We start from the raw sequence: 18,369 nt of genomic DNA on the forward strand, positions 1-18,369 counted from the left end.
GTACTTGTAGGCATGTAGATACTCTCTGTGTGTGTGCGTTTGCCTGGGCAGCAGAGCAGCAAATTGCTCCTGGACTCGGCACTTTTTTTTATTATTTGAAAAAATTACATCGTCGAGCTTAATAAAATCTGCCAAACCGTTACCGCATATTTTTTTATGCCGCTCCCTAACCATATAGAGTCTTGTTTTTGTACATTTTTTTTTACTTTTACATTAATGGCCCGATATTGTTTTTGCCCGACAATTTATATTCGTAGGCAGATACAGCACCGATTTTAAAGCGTCGCCAGATTTTAACGGCGCCTTTTTTTCCCCGCGACGCTCAACTAAACTCCCCTCCTCAGAGGTAGTGGATAAAAAAAAAAAACGGGACCGACTTGCGTGTGGCCGTGCCCGCGGCCTGCGACTTTGTGTTGTTGACGCTGCCTGGCACCCTCGCCGTCGTTTGTTTGAAAGGCCTTCAACACACTCCGTCCACCCAGCTTGCCCGTCCACTCGCGGTCAAGCCTCGGAGCTGCTCGCTTCAGCTGTTCCTTGACCAGTTCGATCGAGATGGGGATGCAATTTTCGGGGCACAAATGTTTTTGTTTCCGTGAGCCACACATTCAAACCCAGGTTGCTGAGCCAGCGGCATATTACCAAATATTTCTCGTCACCTCAAGTTGGCCTCTGAATTTGGCGACTAGCAGCCCGAATTTCCTGGGCCACACTCTCTATTCCCGTGACGTCCTGAATTCCCTTCATCAGCATTCGAGCTGAGAGGAAATTTCAGGAATGCCTTACGAGGAAGTATTTCTGGGAATGGCCGACGATCTGAAGTGAGAACTTGGGTAACTTTGCAAATTATTGAAAAGTCCACTTAATTTAACAGACTACAAGTTGCCTTTCAACTCGAGTTTGGGACGAAACCAGACCAAGTCGACTTGAGTTGCCCGTCTCATAGAAACTAAGGTATAATTGTCATGTCCCTCTGTCTCAAGATGTCTTTAGTGGCTTGATAAATCTTTGTGATTTGCCAGTACCGCCGGTGATAATTGTGTGTCTGGGTCAGGTTGTACTTGGGCATTCCGTGTTCTTTTCCGCGCCCCCCTCAGTTAGCACGTTCACTAGGCCTGCTGCTGCTCCACTCCAGCTTCCATGTCATTCCTACTGCCAACAAAGGCTCATGGGTTCCGATTGTAACAGATATCTGTTCTATTATTCTTGTGAGCTCTACACTGTAATCCGAGGATTCTAATGAGATTCTGAATTCAAAGCATTGAGGTCTTCGTTCCGATGCTGGTGATAGAGTCCCAAGTTTCACGTGCGTATAGGTCTGTCAGGAACGCAACCCCTCACCCGCTCCAGGGCTCAAAGGAGTTACTGAGTTAAAGGTAAAGGTGCAGCCCTGCAATGACTTACTCGCGCTGCTGCTGGCGGAAGGGCCTCCGGTAGAGGACACTCCAGAGAACCCCCTCTGCAGCGGCTATTTTGGCCTACTCTTCCATTCTGGCGAGATGTCTTGGAAGAGGTGGGAGAACCTGTACTTTACCCCACCACACGTGACCTGTTCATTAAATAACTACGGTTGTGGCCTGTTTGTGTTGCTGTGTGGACAGAGGAGTGCAATACGACATCAAGTTTACATATCACAATGCACGAATTGTAAATGTTCGTTCTCGTTCGCGCGTTTTTTCCGCATGTGTGGTGATCACGAGAATCGTATTTTAACCGATGATGAAAGCGATTGCGCCGTTACGCATCTCCAATTCCTCGATTGTGGAAATTTCACACAGCAGCAGCAGCAATCATCAGCCCCCTACTGGCAGACTCGGGCCCCCTTGAGTCACTCTTGCAAACGAGACTCTTATCCTGTTCCCCTGACTACCGGCACCTGGTCGAGCAAAATCTACCTTGGAACTCACGTTTGCGTCGCTGTCTCACGGTGTTGTTTTTTTTGTTGGCAGCCCGAGAGAATTGCCGGGGAGCAGTACGGCATCCACTCGGACGTGTGGAGCCTCGGGATCTCGTTCATGGAGGTGAAGCGATGCACCGCTCCACGCTGAAACACCGGCGCCACTTTCTCTTCCTATCCACGACCCCCCTTCCCCCTCATCAAGCAGCGACACATCTACCATGAGGCCCCGCTGGGTGCTTTTTTTCACGGATAAGAAAAGTGAGACCCAGAAAGTGGCACAAAAAAATCAAACAAACAAAAAGTGATGAAAAATGCATCCCGGTGTTTTTCCGCAGACGGGTCACCCAGAAGTGGTCTCCCTGAAGTGCCAAGTTCTCTGGGTGTGCCATGTTGTTTGGGGCATGGAGGAGTCAGTCGATATGTCTTGACAGATACATCCTATTTGCATGTTCGTGTGTATAGGTCACTCGGAAGAGGTCTGCAGGATACACTGAATTCATCCATTAATCCGTGCTTTTGTGGATAAGGTTTCAAGGAAATACTCGTTTCATCTAATTGCATTTTCTTGTGTATAAAAGGGGCCCATCCAGAAGTGGTGACAGATTCATTTTGTTATCTGCAGATCAACACGGATATCAGGAGATGTTTTCGCCGATATGGGGGGATAACAGGATCCGCTAATGTGGTACCCTATGTGAATGCGGACGAGAGGAGTTCATTGATTTCCCTTGGGTGAGAGCCCATTGGAACAGCAACGGAGACCTAGGGTCAATAAAGGGTCAACAACATTCAAGAGTTAATTTCAGTCGCCAGTCATGATTGCGAATATCCCTCGCCACTGTTAGCCATAGACGGGAAGCAAACGTAGGTTTCCCGGGTTCGTAGGGCAGTGCACAAACCAACAGGCCAAACCTGCTGCCCTTCTTGTACAAGCACAGCGTCACACGAATGAACATTAATGGCTGAATATTAAACATTCTTCCACAGCAACTCTGTGGGCCGTTAATACACATTTGCACAAGGTTATTCAATTTGCCTCTTGCTTACAACATTCAGGGCACGTACTTTGAAAATTGGTATCATCAAAAAGTTTCCTAGATATACCTCCTGTCGTCGTCAAGATGTCACTAGACAGCCTATCAAGCATGAAACATAGTGAACTGATACAGCACTCGTGTGTGAACCATACATGGAATCTCTCTGAAATTGTACTAATAACTTGCTCGTCCCTGAAATATCACTCGATTTTATCGCTTCGACGAACATTTCGTCGCAAAAAAGTCGCCAGATTTGGCGACAAAATCGTTTGGTTGGCATCGCCGGCGACGGCGTCTGCGCGATCGGCACCGCGCGGCCGTAGTGGCGGTAGCGGCGGTAGCGGCCCCGGCAGCCGCGGCGGTGCAGAGTCTCAGGTGTTGTTTTGATTGGTGCTCGGGGCTGTGTGTAAACGGCTGTCACCCTGTCGGAACGTCCCACCGGCCGCCCCCATTAATCACGCGTCCGGCGAGGTCGCCCGCCCAGCGGCCCGCCCAGCGCCCGCGTACAGATGTGGCTGCTGCGCCGGAGCGAGCCGGGGGGGGGAGGGGGAAACGAACGGCGGTGGGCAGGGGGGGGGGGCGGCAGAGTGGGCCTGTGGTTTTTTCTTTCTCTCTCTTTTTGGGGCCGTTCGTAGCGTGCGTGTGAAAAAAAAAGAAGCATTGCAATGCGTTTGATGGGATGACCAGAAGGAGAGAGATAGGCGCGCCACGTTGGTTTAGCGTTTGCTGCGCACGATCGTTTCCTCGGAGTTTTGTATTTGAGAAAGATGTTTTGTTTCTTAAAACCCAACGAAGCTACAGCATATGGATACTTTTGTAAGGGAAATTTTGGAATTGCGTATCGGTCACCGTGCAAAAACAAATACGTTCGGAACATTTCCGAAGAGGAAAAACTTCTTCTACCGGGAGCGGTGGCGCGGCGGTTGGCGAACTGTGCGATGAACCTGGAAACCCGAGTTCGATTCTAGGCCATGACTCACATCAATGGCGAGTGATATCCGAACCGGTCCTGGGCCCATCCCCTTGACCAACCGGTACTGACCAGCATAATGAAGTATGGGCAAACAGCCCCCCATGACTGCCAATGCAGTTGATGGACAAGGAGCTGTAAATGATTAATTAGTATTTTGTTGTGGGGAGGCTGGACGTGTGTGGGCGGCACGGTGGCGAGATGTTAACTACCTCACCTGGTATACAGGATGTAGTTAGTGGGTTCGATCCCGACCCTGACGCCTGCTCATTTTTGGAGATTGCGCGTCTCTCTCCCCGTGGTCGCGTGGATTTTTCTCCGGCTCCTCCAGTTTATCCCTCCACATTTGCAGACGTGCGTTCAGAGTATTTTAGCTGCTCTAAATTTCCACGCGATAAGCCACTTCGTCATTTTGTGGTCAGCTCAGTGGGCCTTTTACCTGATAAAATAAATGTTTTTGTTTAGTTTTAGTTCAGCGTGTGCTGTGTGCGGCATGTTCGTACATGTGGACGCACGCGCGTGTTTACCTTTGACCGTGTGGAGATTGGTGGGCGGACGTGCGAGGTTTGTCAAGTGCTACGTGCAAGTAGGTGGGGAGGGGGGGGCGCTGCATCTGTTTTTGGTGGTGGGGGTGTTTAGGGGATGGGGTGGGGTGGGGGGGTTGAAACCAACAAGCAAAACGCTCTGGCGCCGAAACATTCTCCGTTTTTTTTTTAACGGAGCGATCCCGTCACGTCTAATGCGTGTTACGTGTGTGGGAACCGGCGAGAACATTGATCCATTTGCTTAATTAAGCATAAAATCAAACGCGTGCCGACCGGAGGGAAACATTAAAAATGTATGCGATAACAGCACCACCTGACAACAACGGGTTGGTTGAACGAGAGAGAGCGAGAGGAAAAATCAAGCGTTTAAAAATAACTACAGCTGCTTTAGCCGCTGATACCGACGACGGTTAAACGAATTAGCGTCGGCCCAGGTCCTGCGTGGATTTTCCAGCGAAGCGCACGCGCGGAATGCGTCGTTGGGCCCATGGGCCCCCCCCACTCCGCCCCGTTGACCGCCAATGTATCCCCTCGGCAAAATACAACGCCCAGCAGCTCGCGCCGCGTCCTCCAGATGACCAGACGGGCCTTTGATGCCGCTTGTGTTGACGCAACATTTTGGGGTGCGTCCTGTAATCTGGTAGGTGTGTTTGTGCGTGTGACGGGATTTGTTGGGGAGCAGTGGTTAGCGCGCTGCGCTACGAACCCGGTGACCCGGGTTCAATTTCTGCTCACGGCCAACACCGGTGACGATTATCTGAACCGGTCCTGGGCCTCCCCTAGGTCGACTCAGCCTCAAATGAGTACCTGGTGTGGTGTGTAAACATCGCCACTAGGGAGACAAAGGCGGCCGAGCGTGATGTTGGCCACCCACCCCCTTGTGTGCCGCGCCGGCCTTCATAGGTGCTAGCTAGCAGCACTTGCCCCAACAGTCTTTTAAGGCTATATGGGGGATCTTTGTCTTTGATGGGATTTGTATAACTTTATTGACAATGGTGGTACAAGTTTGGGGTGCCTCTTACTTTCCGGAGCGTTTTTTAATCCGGAGAATGCGGCAATGGGGTGAGTGTTGACGATTGTGCAACTGCAGCCTTAGATTAATTTGTTGCTTTTCATGATTAAGTTCAGTTTTATGCCAACCCGCACTGACCAGCTTGGTGAAGTATGGCACACGGCGGGGGGAGGCATTGGATTCACAAATGGCTGTAAATTATGATTCTCTTTAATGATCTGTTTTCCAAAAACACTCAACTGTGAATAATTCTATTGAATAGAACGTATTAATTAAAATTACTAAATGTGTTCTCTTCAGGGCACATTGTTATGCCTAAAGAGGAAAGGAGTGCAGACACGTGGGCATTGACAAATACGATTTGACATGAGTTCAAAAGTGCGTAAAGAAGCATGGAGAGGTGCATACTCGGAATCGTGCGGAGAGACAGAGGGGGGAGTTTTGCTGGGATCACGTGGCCCCAGCAGCCACTACATCCACCGCAACGGCAGATTAACCCAATGATTGAATTGAACACTACGTACGTATGTTGAACTTCTTTCATGCCGTACGTAGCCAACCTTGGTAATTGGAGGTGCGAGGGAAGGACGACAAGAATTGTGATCTCGCATCCGTGACAAGTCATCGAATCAGGAGGGGATAATTATTGTGTAATCATGAAATTAAAATTAAATTAATCGCCCCTTTGTCACTACACCACTGGATAAAAGCCTCCCCTACGGTGTGTCGGCCGTGAGGGTTGTATGATCAGAACTTCACCACGCTGGTGGTCGGTGTGCATTGGTCAGTTTAACACGTAGGGGTTTTGCGACCAATATCCATAATACAGGCTTCTTGGGTGAGATCGCGTAAATATATAAATGTGTCGTTAAACCCGCCACCACCCGACACCGCAAATTAGTGAGGTTTGTCACGTAAACACAACAAAGTTTACAAATGTTGTGGCTTTGCTCTCCAACACACCGGTGTGCTGTATTAGTAACCCAAAAAAAATCTGTATTACGGATGCATTGGTAAAGTGGGAGTTGGGGAGGGGGGGTGGTGTTGGGCCTGTTCAGACATCACTCTCCACTGATGTTAGACGTGGCCAGGAATCAAACTTGTGTCACTGGTTCATATTGCAGTGCGCGAGCCACTGCACCACCACTTCTTCTCAATGTGCAAACGAGCAAATGCACACACGCACACACCACGTACACACACGACTTACGGACGGACGTATGCGTGCTGTGCTAATGCCCTACTCGTTATTGTGCTGTGCACATATCTATGGCGCCTTTTTGCCGGTACCAAAACATTTAAACACAACAATAGCTTTTACCCCTTTCTGGCAATAACGCAGGTGTTAAGTTTTACTGGTAGGAACCTCCTGGTTACACCAGCCCACAGGGGATTATTGTGTCCGTTGTGCAGGGAGGGACTGGGTGGGGAGGGAGGGGCCTGATGGGGAGGGAGGGGGAGGGTGGGGAGGGGAGGGGCTGGGTGGGGAGGATGGGCAGGGGCTGGGTGGGGAGGGTGGGGAGGGTGGGGAGGGGCTGCGTGGGGTGGGGCTGAGTGGGCGGTGGGAGTTGTGGGGCTGGGTGGGGAGGGGCTGGTCACCCCGTGGTGCCCTTATAAAACTCAACGTTTAACCTACTCACGCCGGCTTGTGCCCGCCCTCACAGTCGGGCATATTTGTGGAATACACCACGCCGCCGTTGACCCTGGCCATTGACCGAGCAACCCATCGTTCCTACCAGCTCCCTCCGCAGGAATGTGTTCACTGCTCGACCCGAGCTCTAAGTTTTCTGATGATTGCATGGTCTTTGTGCTGTTCGCCCTTTTGGCATTCTCTGGTCCAACACTGGTGGTGAGACAAGGCCATAAAGACGGCTGTCTCTGGTGTAGGCCAATCATTTTCAAGGACAGTGTATATATTATCAGAACATGTTTGTTTGCATGTTTTGCCACAAGTACGTGTGGTTAATGCCATCAGTGGCTTATGCACATCAAATTAGTATGGTTGGCTATGTTAGAGTGCAAAAGGATGTCAACATACATACACACATGTGCAAGACATCAGAGGACCTCGTGGGCTTCATTAGGGGGCTGCACTTTGCTGACGAGTCTGGGTGAAGGTAAAGCTGGCGTAGAGTCAACTTTTGTTCTTCACATGCCACGGGATAACTGTAATCTGGAAGGGGTCACAGAGCACCAGACGAATTGGATTAATCTGTATTAAAGTTTAATTCCCTTCAATTAAATAATTTTGACGGATTTACTGTAATTGTGGGGGGGTGGAGCCAGCGCCGCGTTAATTGGCACGTGCTGCCGCGAACCTGGAAACCCGAGTTAGATTCCCAGCCGAGGCGAACATCAATGGCGAGCAACAGCTGTGACTGGTCAAACAAACCACCACCACAACAACATCGGTGTCAGGTCTTCTTTATCCAGCAGTAGAATAATAAAGGGCTGTGTAAAAAAAAGGTCTTGTTTTTATTAGTCTTCGCCTGTGTCTCGTCGGCATATGCATGTATGTATCGTATTGGGTGGGTGGCTGGCTGTGAGTTGTAACTTTTTATCGAACTCGTGTGTCGATAGTCCAGTTTTAACGTGCCATTTTATGGAGGGACTGTTGTTGTCTTGGTGTGGTTTGGGACTGTTGTTGTTGTTGTTGTTTTGCTCCCATGCCCAAGCTTGCATTTAGTGTTGAGAAATTGGACTTGGACACTTTTATTAATTTTATTTCATGACTTTTTTTAAAACCTTTTTCTCTGTTTGGCACTCCTATCGTTTTTTTATTGTTGTTGTAACTTGCTGACCCGCCCCTACTAGACATCTGTGAAAAAGAGCTTCATAGCTCATCTGATTTCCTCCAGGATAAATTAAGATTTTGATTTTGAAAAGTCGGAATCTGTGGGAGTGCCTGAATAAAACCCACAGGTGCGAGGGAACCGCTGGAACTCCTTGCCGAGTGCGCAGCGTGCTCACTGGTAGACTTAACGTGACTCATAGCCGCAGCCGTAGCGAGAGGGATCCTGGGATGTGGTGCTGAACATCCAGTGATAAGAAAAATGACTTAACAGCTCCTTTAACTGCAGCTCTCTCACCATGAGCCGGTCATCCTCGCAGCGGCTTCTGGCTGGCCATCGATCGAAGGCGGTCACTGCATCGCGCGATTTCAGATGCGCTTCTGCGGCCGTCTGGAATGCTCTTCCTTCCGATATGAGGAAGCCACTGGCGCTATGCACTTTTAAATTTACATAGAATTCTCATTTCTTTAGAACTGTTTTTTTTTGTTTAGTTGTCCTTACCCCACACTTACGATTAGCATGCAAAATAAGTTCAATAGACATACATACATGTGTATTCTGATCATTGCAGTTTTATAAAAACAAAATAAACACGTTGATATGCATTATATACATCAGACAATTTCCGCGAATATCATCGTAACTGCCACGCCGTCAATTCCGAAAAAGTTTGGTAAAGCGCTGATTTCATGGCTCAAGTGTATTCATTGTCTTTATCATTGCATACTTTTGTCAACAAATCTGTTTCTTGCAAAAGGAGCAACGATGGCCGTGATATGACAATACAAAAAGACGGACGATTACGGTGATTGTGGATTATTTATCATCGTAGTTTTGCCATACAGACATGCCCCACGCCCCAGCTCATAAGTGTTTATATATATATACACACACACACATATATTAAACATACATAATATATCCACGACTCGAACGCGTGGCATTTCCTGAGCGTTATTAAGTAAATTGCTGCTTTGCCACTGGATTACGATTGCTAAATGGGTGGCTGCGTGCGGCGGGACAAGGGATGTGCGGCGGTGAAAGGGCCGCTAGAATGCGTAAGTTCGTGACCCCTGCACTGTGGACCATGTCTGTTTTATTTTGGGTTAAAATCTCCCGTAATCCTTTAAACACTGGACTAATGTATTGTTGCGTGCGCATTGGGCGAGCGTCACAATATTACTTTTTTCGCCTCACCTTTCCCTCGCTGTCCGCATTGCGTTTGCTAAGCGTATGGAACGCACTTCAAATATTCTATATGGTGGACCGTAGAGAAGGGCACGACTTGAGCATATTGGCACAAGACTGAGGAAAGTGGAAATAAATGACGAAACGTGCAGTGGACACCGACGGGATATCTGCCAATGGATTGTGATGATGATGATGGTACGGGCTTTCTGTCCATGGATCGCGATGATGATGGTGGTACGGGCTTTCTGTCCATGGATCATGATGATGATGGTGGTACGGGCTTTCTGTCCATGGATCATGATGATGATGGTGGTACGGGCTTTCTGTCCATGGATCGCGATGATAATGATGGTATGGGCTTTCTGTCCATGGATCGCGATGATGATGGTGGTACGGGCTATCTGTCCATGGATCGTGATGATGATGATAGGGCTGCACCTATTTGAAAACATAATTCAGGTTTTAAAAAATATATAAATACATATCATTACAAATGAATAAAACTAATTTAAATGTTTTTCCTCAACCTTGGATTAAAATTTTATTTTTATTAGAAAATGTGTATTGACAGTGGGCTGTAAATAATAATAATTATGATTGTAATTTTATATTTGGTTGTAAAATCTGTGGAGGAGCACACCGATTTGAGTCATCGATGAATTTTTTGCGTGTTAACCTCAACCGTTTGCTTGTTTAGATTTTTAAAATAATTTGGCTTTCACATCCTTCCGACCGTTTCGTCGTCGTCTGTCTCGTTCTCGCACGGGGATGTGCTTACATCTGGACGGCTTTGTAGTCGCGTAGCCATGTGTACGAATCGTCACAAACGGCGTTTGAAATCGGCCGTGGAATTTGCGTGGCGCCACCACTGCCCGCCACCCGCCCCAGAAACCCGCCGGAATGAACCGCTAAAAACGAGTCAATTTAGCTGAAATATCTCATTACTCTGATTTGTATTGAGGCAGATTAATTTTTTTTAATGACAATACCCTTATTAGTGTCTGCTTTATTTGAAAAGCAATTGAATGCATTTGGCAAATGAATCAAATTGGTTACGCTTTGCTGTACAGACAGAGATGGCCCATTAATATTTAAGCACTTTGACAGCGTTAATCACTTTGCTTGAGCGATGCCGGTGCCGCTAAGTGCATTCACTCGTAATTTTCAAAGTGACGTTCTTTTTTTTTTTACCGCTTCACAACACGCACGAACGTGTGTTCCATCTCGTTTATTTAACGATTTAAAGTTGAATTTATATTAACTTTTTTTTTTGAAACAGGTCCCGTTTGTTGCATCCCTGGAGAGGAGTCGCCTGCGTGGGGGGGTGGGGGGGGTACCCTTGCGGGGTGCCGCCCTCCTCCGCAAAGTGGGGGGGGGGGGGGGGGCACCCCGATTGGGCAAGCGGTGTCACGTGACCCGGCGGAATATTGAAAGTGCCATTTGGTGACCCGTGAAGAGGATGAGGGTCAGGGGTGGGAGGATGTGGAAAATAACATTTGTAACCATTTCCCTGAGTAACACACACATTTCACTCAAGCAAATCCTGGCCGGAATGGGGGGAGGGAAAAACATTTGAATGCTTGCGTGAACATTTCCTTTCTACATGTAGATATAAACATGCGTATGGATGTCGCGCGCCGCATTCACGAAACGGTGATCAGGCGGGAGCGCTTAACGAGGAAACGCGGGGAGCTGACGCTTCGGCCTTAAACTCTGAAGCACGAGTCACGAGCCACATTGCGACGCTTCGTTGATCAAAATAAAACATCATATGGATGTAGCGTCGCTGCCCGTCAGGAGCTGGTTCCGAATGAGATTATTCTGGAGGGTGCCCGTCAGATTGTTGGAGATTTGTGAGCACAAAACCGTTCTGATGTGGGGGGGGGGGGGGATTTTTGATACAGGTACTGTAGTCAAATATTTTATTCCCCCCCCCCCGCCGCCCCGCCCCCCTATACGTTGATGGATTTTGAATTTCCATGCAGCCGAGACGTGGAATTGTCGGAGCCACCAAGGGCGAAGTGCCAAGAGCGCAGTTGAGATTTGTTGACCTGAGGAAGGTACAGGGGGCACGGGGGGCCAGATAAAAAAAAATCATTTTCTGGCAGGATATTTGTTTATTGTAAACAATGCGACAAACAGTCGCATCTTTCAATTTTCGTCATGTGGCATTCAACCTCGAAGCACAAGTAGTTATCTTTTTTGTAAAATTGCTCTAAAACAGCAATACCTTAATACTAGTGGTGTACGCGGTGCGCCCGTGTGTGTGTGTGTGTCAAGCGGTAGTGTAGCGGTTAGCGCGCTGCGAACCCGGCGACCCGAGTTCGATTCCCGATTGTGGCAAAACACCACTGAGGATTATCTTAACTGGCCCTGGGATTCCACTAGGTCGACTCAGCCTTAAAATGAGTAGCTGGTGCGATCTGTAGTAAACATCAGCATAGGTGAGATAATGGCCAAGCATTGTGCTGGCCACCCACCCCCTCGTGTGCCATGTAGGCCTTAATAAGTGCTTGCTAACAGCACTTGCACCAGCAGTCTGTTAAAGGCTGTATGGGGGATCTTTGTCTCTGCATGTCAAGCACACCAATTAATTTACATGATTACATTTTTTTGTGTGAACTGTTCCAAGGTCGTCGTGAGAACTTTGTTAACCTCGGGACACAATGTGAAGACAAAGTAATGAAGGATATGTTATTCCATTAATCGGTAGCGAGCTTTCTATCTGCTTTAACGTCACACTCTACGGGAGCGGAATGTTTTGGTTCACCGATGGCAGGGATTGTGTATGATTTTTAATGTTCAGTAGAAGAGGTAAAGCAATATAGAACTTTAGAATAAATTGTTCACACTCCTCTGAACCACGATTTTTTCTAGATACCCAAGTTCCCCCCCAAAATATGTGTCCTGGTTTTAGCGTATGGGTGGAAGGGGGCGCCACAGCGGTTAGCAAACTGCACTACATACCAGAGGTCGCAAACAGGTTTTGATTCCTTACCCATACCCGGCCGCACCAGGGTCGCAAATGGGTACCCCTTACCCGTACCTGGCCGGGTACGGGTACCCGTACGCTACCCGTACCCTACCCGAAATGAGTGACAAACGGTTACTCACCGGTGACTCACGGCCTACCCATACCCGTACCCGGCCGCACCAGGGTCGCAAACGGGTACCCGTACCCGGCCGGGTACGGGTAGCCGGGTATCGGGTAGGGTACAGGTATCGGGTACCCGGTTGCGACCTCTGCTACATACCCAGCGACCTGAGTTCATTTCACGAGCCATGTGGCGAACATCACGGGGGAGTGATAACTGAGCTGGTGCTCGTGATTCGGGAGCTGGTCCTACAGCCCACTCTGACCAACATGGCAAAGCATGGGTCACACAATGCCCGCGGCCAACGCGGCATAGGGAGGCCTTAATCTAGTAGTGCATCGCCATAGTTATTATTAAGCACAAATTCCGATGAGCACGGTTTGCTACTTACGGTGCGAAAGAAGTTCAACATACCGTATATGCATCCTCACACCATACACACACCTTCACCAGCCCGCACTGGCTAGCCTGGTGGTCAAAGCATGGCCAAAGGAACCCTGCTTGGTGTGTCTGCAGGAGCACGCAGGGGAGGGGAAAGGCCGTCGTTCAGCAGTGTGTCGGCAAGCAGGCTGCCCCATACGTATGTCTTCATATTTTACCGTTAATTTCTTTTCAGCAGATTGTCTGCCCCGACTGTGTTGAAAGTAGAAGGGAGGAAAAAAGAATCCCCGTAATCCGCGGTCTATTTAATTGCAGGCTTGACTGTTGTTTTTCCTCCGTGAAGCCATATGGCACCCGGCGAGCTCGCAACTAGAGAAAGTTCCGCGGCAGGCTTGATGAATATGTATTGAGCCGAAATGCGTTATTAAAACTCACAGATGTTTGATTAATGAAATTGTTTTATATATAATGCCAGATTTAATGCAGTCACACGAATTTGAAGTTGCAGCTTGGATTGGTCGGGGGCAGCCATTGCCACACGTGATTGAATTGTCAAAACGTTTCCACCTTGCCCGCCCGCCCCCCCCCCCCCCCCCCCGAAAAAACAAAACCCGCGCGGTGTAAATCTTTTGCTCTTTTTACAAAATGAAGTAAAAATGGAAGACTTTTTTTTCATCCATCCGTATTTAGTATTTTTTGCTCCGCAAAATTGTTGCGGGTATTTGTGGCGCGTTTTAGGAAGCGGTGGTGGTACGATGTCTGTGGTGGAGTGGGTAGTTCTTAGCGGTTAGCACGCGCTGCGCTACGAACCCGCCCAACTGAGTTCGATTCCCGCTGGTGGCCAACACCATTGACGATTCCCCAGCTTGCCTTTGTCACTGGGGAGACGGAGGTGGTCGGGCGTGGTGCTGGCCCACCTGCCCTCTTGTGTGGCGTGCTGACCATCAAAGGTGCCCGCTAATAGCACGTGCCCCAAAAATCTGTCAAGGCTATACGGGGATATCATTGGCATGATGCCAATAGTCAGTTTAGGTTAAACACTTCCCACGCTATGTCGGTCTTAGCGATCGTTCGATCATGCTGCATCACGCTAGTCAGTGGCACGCAGGGAGCATGGATGTGGGAGTATAGTACAGTACAACCATGGGTTTGGATGCACTGCCCCGCCAGGTAGTGGCTGCAGCAGCCCCTTAAAACCATGCATGGTGGTCGCTCTTCAAGGAACCTGTCCGGACTCAACACTGCCTTAGCTTGCAAGATTCAACCAGATAATTGCACCCCCCCCCCCCATTGAACACCCTACCACTCGCATTGCCATGTTCCCCTTCATAAAACGCTGCAGTCCTTGTTACCATGCAGTCTAATCATAATCCTCACCACAAAACGGAACATTTAAACAAACGGCACAGGTTTTAATTCGCGGTGTGGGTGCGACGTTTGCACTCAACAAAGAAGATGATGACGACGATTGTTATTTTCACGCGTAAATCGTTTCCAGAAAACGGCAAACTCTGCGGCAAAAGAGCTGTAAGCAGATTACGGGCCGAGTAGAATTTAATCCATCTTACCGTGCAAAAATTAATCACGGGCAAAACACTCATCAGCTTTCTGGGCTTTTAAACGCCTCGCTGCGACTGCCTTGAATTCGTCACCGGTCAACGCGCGGGGTGTTGGTGGCTCACCAGACCCGCGCGCATTTTCTTTTTCCTTTCACCTTGCAGCTCGTTAGGATTCATTGCATAGCTTTGTGAATTTATCTATTTGTTTGCATTTACGCCCCACGGTTACCCGTTCACAAGCCCCGTGACGTGACTTTTGAGTGAGGCTGATGTTTTTTTTTCTCGTGTTGAAGCTTGATACTGAATTACGCGCCGGCCTAAATGTTTTAAGGAGAATCGTTGTCGGTAGTAATTAGATGTAAAAGTTAATTCGTTTTTTTTTTTGTCCGTTCTCTGCTCTCGCTCTCTGTCTGTCTCTCTCTCTCCCTCCCCCGTTACCCCTCTCCTCCCTCTCATCCATTCTCTAGCTGGCTCTTGGGAGATTCCCGTACCCGCAGGTAAGATTGTTCATTATGTCTGAAAATTAGCTGCTGCTGCAGCACAGACACCGCCCCCCTCTCTCTTTCCCTCTGCTGCCCACCCCCCACCCCCCCCAAAAAAAAGGGAATAGGAAAAAACATTCCCTGCGATTTCACATCTGGCATATTTAATATTCTGCTCCATGTAAAAGATAAGCCTTTTGTTTATTAGTGACGTTTTGTTGCTTTTAAATACAATTGCCAAACAGGGTATTGTGCGAGCGATCGCACGCTGCCTGGGGATCGTTGGAGTCGGTGGTGTGGTGGTTAGCCGTGACCCCGGCGACCTGGGTTTGATTCCCCGCAGCGGGCAACATCGGTGATGGGCTGTATCGGACTCTGTCCGGGGCCTCCCCTCGGTCAACTCGCCCCTTAATGAGTCACCGTTGTCATGTATGTACAGGAGCAATGGGGAGACAAACCCAGCTGGGTTTGAATCAGAATCTTTATTCATCTTCATGTGTTGCAGTTAATGCGTAGTACTGTAGTCCGAGTGACCTGGATTCAATTCATACCCATGATGTACAACACCGGCACCACGCTGGAATTTAATACTCAAACCTGTTCCGAATCTCCCAAGCCGAAAGTGAATATCTGGTGTGGTGCGCAAACATTATCAATGCGGAGACAAAGGCAAGCCGGGTGTGGTGCTGACCACATCACTCTTATTTTGTGCTGCATTTGACTTGATAGATGTTCACGAACAGCACTTAGCGCATCGGTCTCCAGTTAAATTGGGAGGGGGGCGGGGGGTTGCCAATGCTACGTACACACACACACAGGCATGTCAAATCGATTTCCGACTTTTGTCCTAATGTTGAGCGCTCTTCGAGGGAGCCACTGGCTTGTTGTACCTCTATTATTGCTTCCCATAACATTCAGGTCACCACCGTAAGAGATAGTCAGACATTTAGATGCAGTATAAAACACAGGGTGCATAATTCTATTATTTCGACCCATGTCTAAAAATGAAGGTCTCTCGTTTGAGAACTTCTACCAAAGATCAGTTGCGAATTGTAGTTTAATTAAATTGCACGGCGCACGCTTTGGCTTCGCACGGCTTTGTAAGTCTTTATTTATTTTATTGTGGTGACGGTGGGGCAGGGAGGGGGGGGGGCGTCACGCTCGCCTGCACGCCGTCTTTGCCCGTAGAGCGCGCGGCACTATCGAGGCGCGCGCGCGCGGTGTCTCTTCCCCTGCTCTCTGTAACGTAACGCCGCTCCAGATGATATGTCTGGGGGGGGGGGTGCCTTTACCTGGGGGGGACGGTAACAAATGGGTCACGTTGGGAACCCAAACAACTGTAAAAAAAAACAATTTAGCCGTCACATCTGCCACCGCTCGCGCATACCGGCGCAAGGGCTCCGAGAGACCCCAGGCTCCGTGTTCTTTCTCTCTCTCTGTTGCCCAGCAGCCCCCCCCTCCCCCCAAACTCCCAACCATTTTCACATCCCCTTCTCCCCCCCCCCGCCTCACGATCGCCCCATCTCGCCCCCTATTTCTTTCTTTCCTCCCGCAACCTCCCCTCTCCCCTCGGCACTGTGCCCCCCCGCCCCCCCAGCACCGCAATCTCTCGGCCGGTCTCGCTCCGATTGGTGAAGCGCCACGGCCGCGTGCTCGCGCGCTCACGCGCTCGCTCGCTCGCTCGCCCGCCCGCTCCGCTCGCCTGTTCCCTCTCGCTCACACGGGGCGATGCTCATTTTTATCCCATCCTCCCGCTGTTCTGTGAGTGGCCACCTGTCGTAGGCCTTTTTACTTAGCGATTCGATTGACCTTTAGCTGTGTGACATCACTGATTATGCCTGAACTGCAGATGCATGCTGGGATTGCTGAGCAGCGGAGGCTACCGCCACCCACTACGCCGCTACGCAACCCCCTCTCCCTCCGTGTGCCCCCCACCGCTACGCCAAATACCACCGTCACCGCTTTACCACACCGTACCGCGCCCTCCCCCCCCACACCGACTTCTACTCCCACCCTTCTTGTCTCCTCCGTCGCCATCTCTCTGTCGATCCCCCCCCCCCCCCGCCCCCCGTCGCTCTCGCTCCATTCCTACACCTCATCTCATTTCCTCCCCTCCGTCCTGCGTCGACAAAACGTGAAGCGACGGTGTCCAGGCGCGAATCGCAACTAAAACTCCCAAGTTCAGTCTTAATCATCGAGATGTGAAAATGACGCGCGGAGCAAATATGGTAATGATTTGCTTTTCGTAGAGTTTTCATTCTTCTCCAATCACACGCCCCCCCCCTCCCCCGCCGGGTAACCTCCCCATCACCCCTCCTCCTCGCCGCCCCCACCAACCAACCCCGCCTTTAACACGGCTCTTAAATTAAGTCTAAATTATAATTAAAGTTTCGTAGCATTAAGTGCCAGCCAAAATGAAAAGTTCTCACTGCTCAGGCCAGGAACAGCATGATGCATATTAGTCTATATTTAATAACCTCATTAGATGCTGTGCACCAGCCCACCCCTCGCTTTAAATACTTCCCAATAATTATGATTCCAAAGGGGGGGGGGGGGGGCAGAGAGATGACTTCCCGAGAAAATTGCAACCGCAATAAGCCGCGCGGGCCGTTAATAACCGTCTCCGTTACAATATGGACATAAAAGGGACGATCTTTTTTTTCCGGCTGTGCCGAAGCCCAAAACCACCTGAGCAGCCCCGCTCTCTCGGCCGCCAGTAGTAATTAACCTCGTTAGCGGAAAGGAGGAGAGGCCCGAGTGGGGGGGTGGGGTGGGGGGGATGGGGGAGAATCGCTCGCTCCACAAAAAAACCATGGGGGGCTTGGACGTGGAGGAAGCAAAAATCCCACGTGCGATCACGTTAGTGGTTCTCGGCAGGGAGGCACATTTGACCTTTGACTTTAGCAGTGACGAGCCAGCGGAGGTGGCCGGCTGGCTGGCTCAGCAGTCGCCAGCGCTGCGCTCGTGCGCATTGAAGGGGCCACTCTGAAGTGGCCTCCGAAGTAGATCTGCGACGTCATTTTCCGGAGCGGTTCCCCAACACTGAAGCATTTAACCGACGGCAGAATGACAATTGCGCACCGCTGAGTTCCTGGCATCCACTCTGAGCTGTGGCCAGCAGAGAGTAAACAAGGTTCCCGTGGCCTGCTGGTCAGTGGTCCCAGAAGGGTCTCCAATAACTGCACATATTGAACTGGGTTTTCACTTAATGTCGCGTTGCCCAACGGGACAGAATAACGTTTAAACCTGGATGATTGGCCACGAGCCGGACTACCCAACACTGAGCGCCGCCCAGTGTTGGGTGAGAGGGGCCTGATTGAAGCGAGCCGTGCAGTAGTTCTGAGGTGCCGTCTTTCTGAACCGTTCCTAAAACGTCGGTCGGGTTCAAGGTCGTAGTTTTGTGTGACG

The 18,369-nt window shown here is 49.7% G+C and overlaps 1 protein-coding gene across 3 annotated transcripts in view; it reads left to right on the forward strand.

Annotated features, from left to right (window-relative positions):
* Window positions 1-18,369, forward strand: part of MAP2K5 (mitogen-activated protein kinase kinase 5) — a 119,878-nt gene that overhangs the window by 66,839 nt on the left and 34,670 nt on the right. For 2 of the 3 annotated variants that reach the window (XM_061558346.1, XM_061558348.1), the window contains 2 exons: window positions 1,947-2,018; window positions 14,947-14,976. In XM_061558346.1, coding sequence (XP_061414330.1) covers window positions 1,947-2,018; window positions 14,947-14,976 — 102 coding nt within the window. The remainder of the gene's footprint in view (window positions 1-1,946; window positions 2,019-14,946; window positions 14,977-18,369) is intronic. The other variant, XM_061558347.1, reaches the window with a different exon arrangement.

This window comes from Lethenteron reissneri, chromosome 24 (genome assembly GCF_015708825.2).
Source record: "Lethenteron reissneri isolate LAM-NWPU_2019-01 chromosome 24, ASM1570882v1, whole genome shotgun sequence".
NCBI lineage: Eukaryota > Metazoa > Chordata > Hyperoartia > Petromyzontiformes > Petromyzontidae > Lethenteron > Lethenteron reissneri.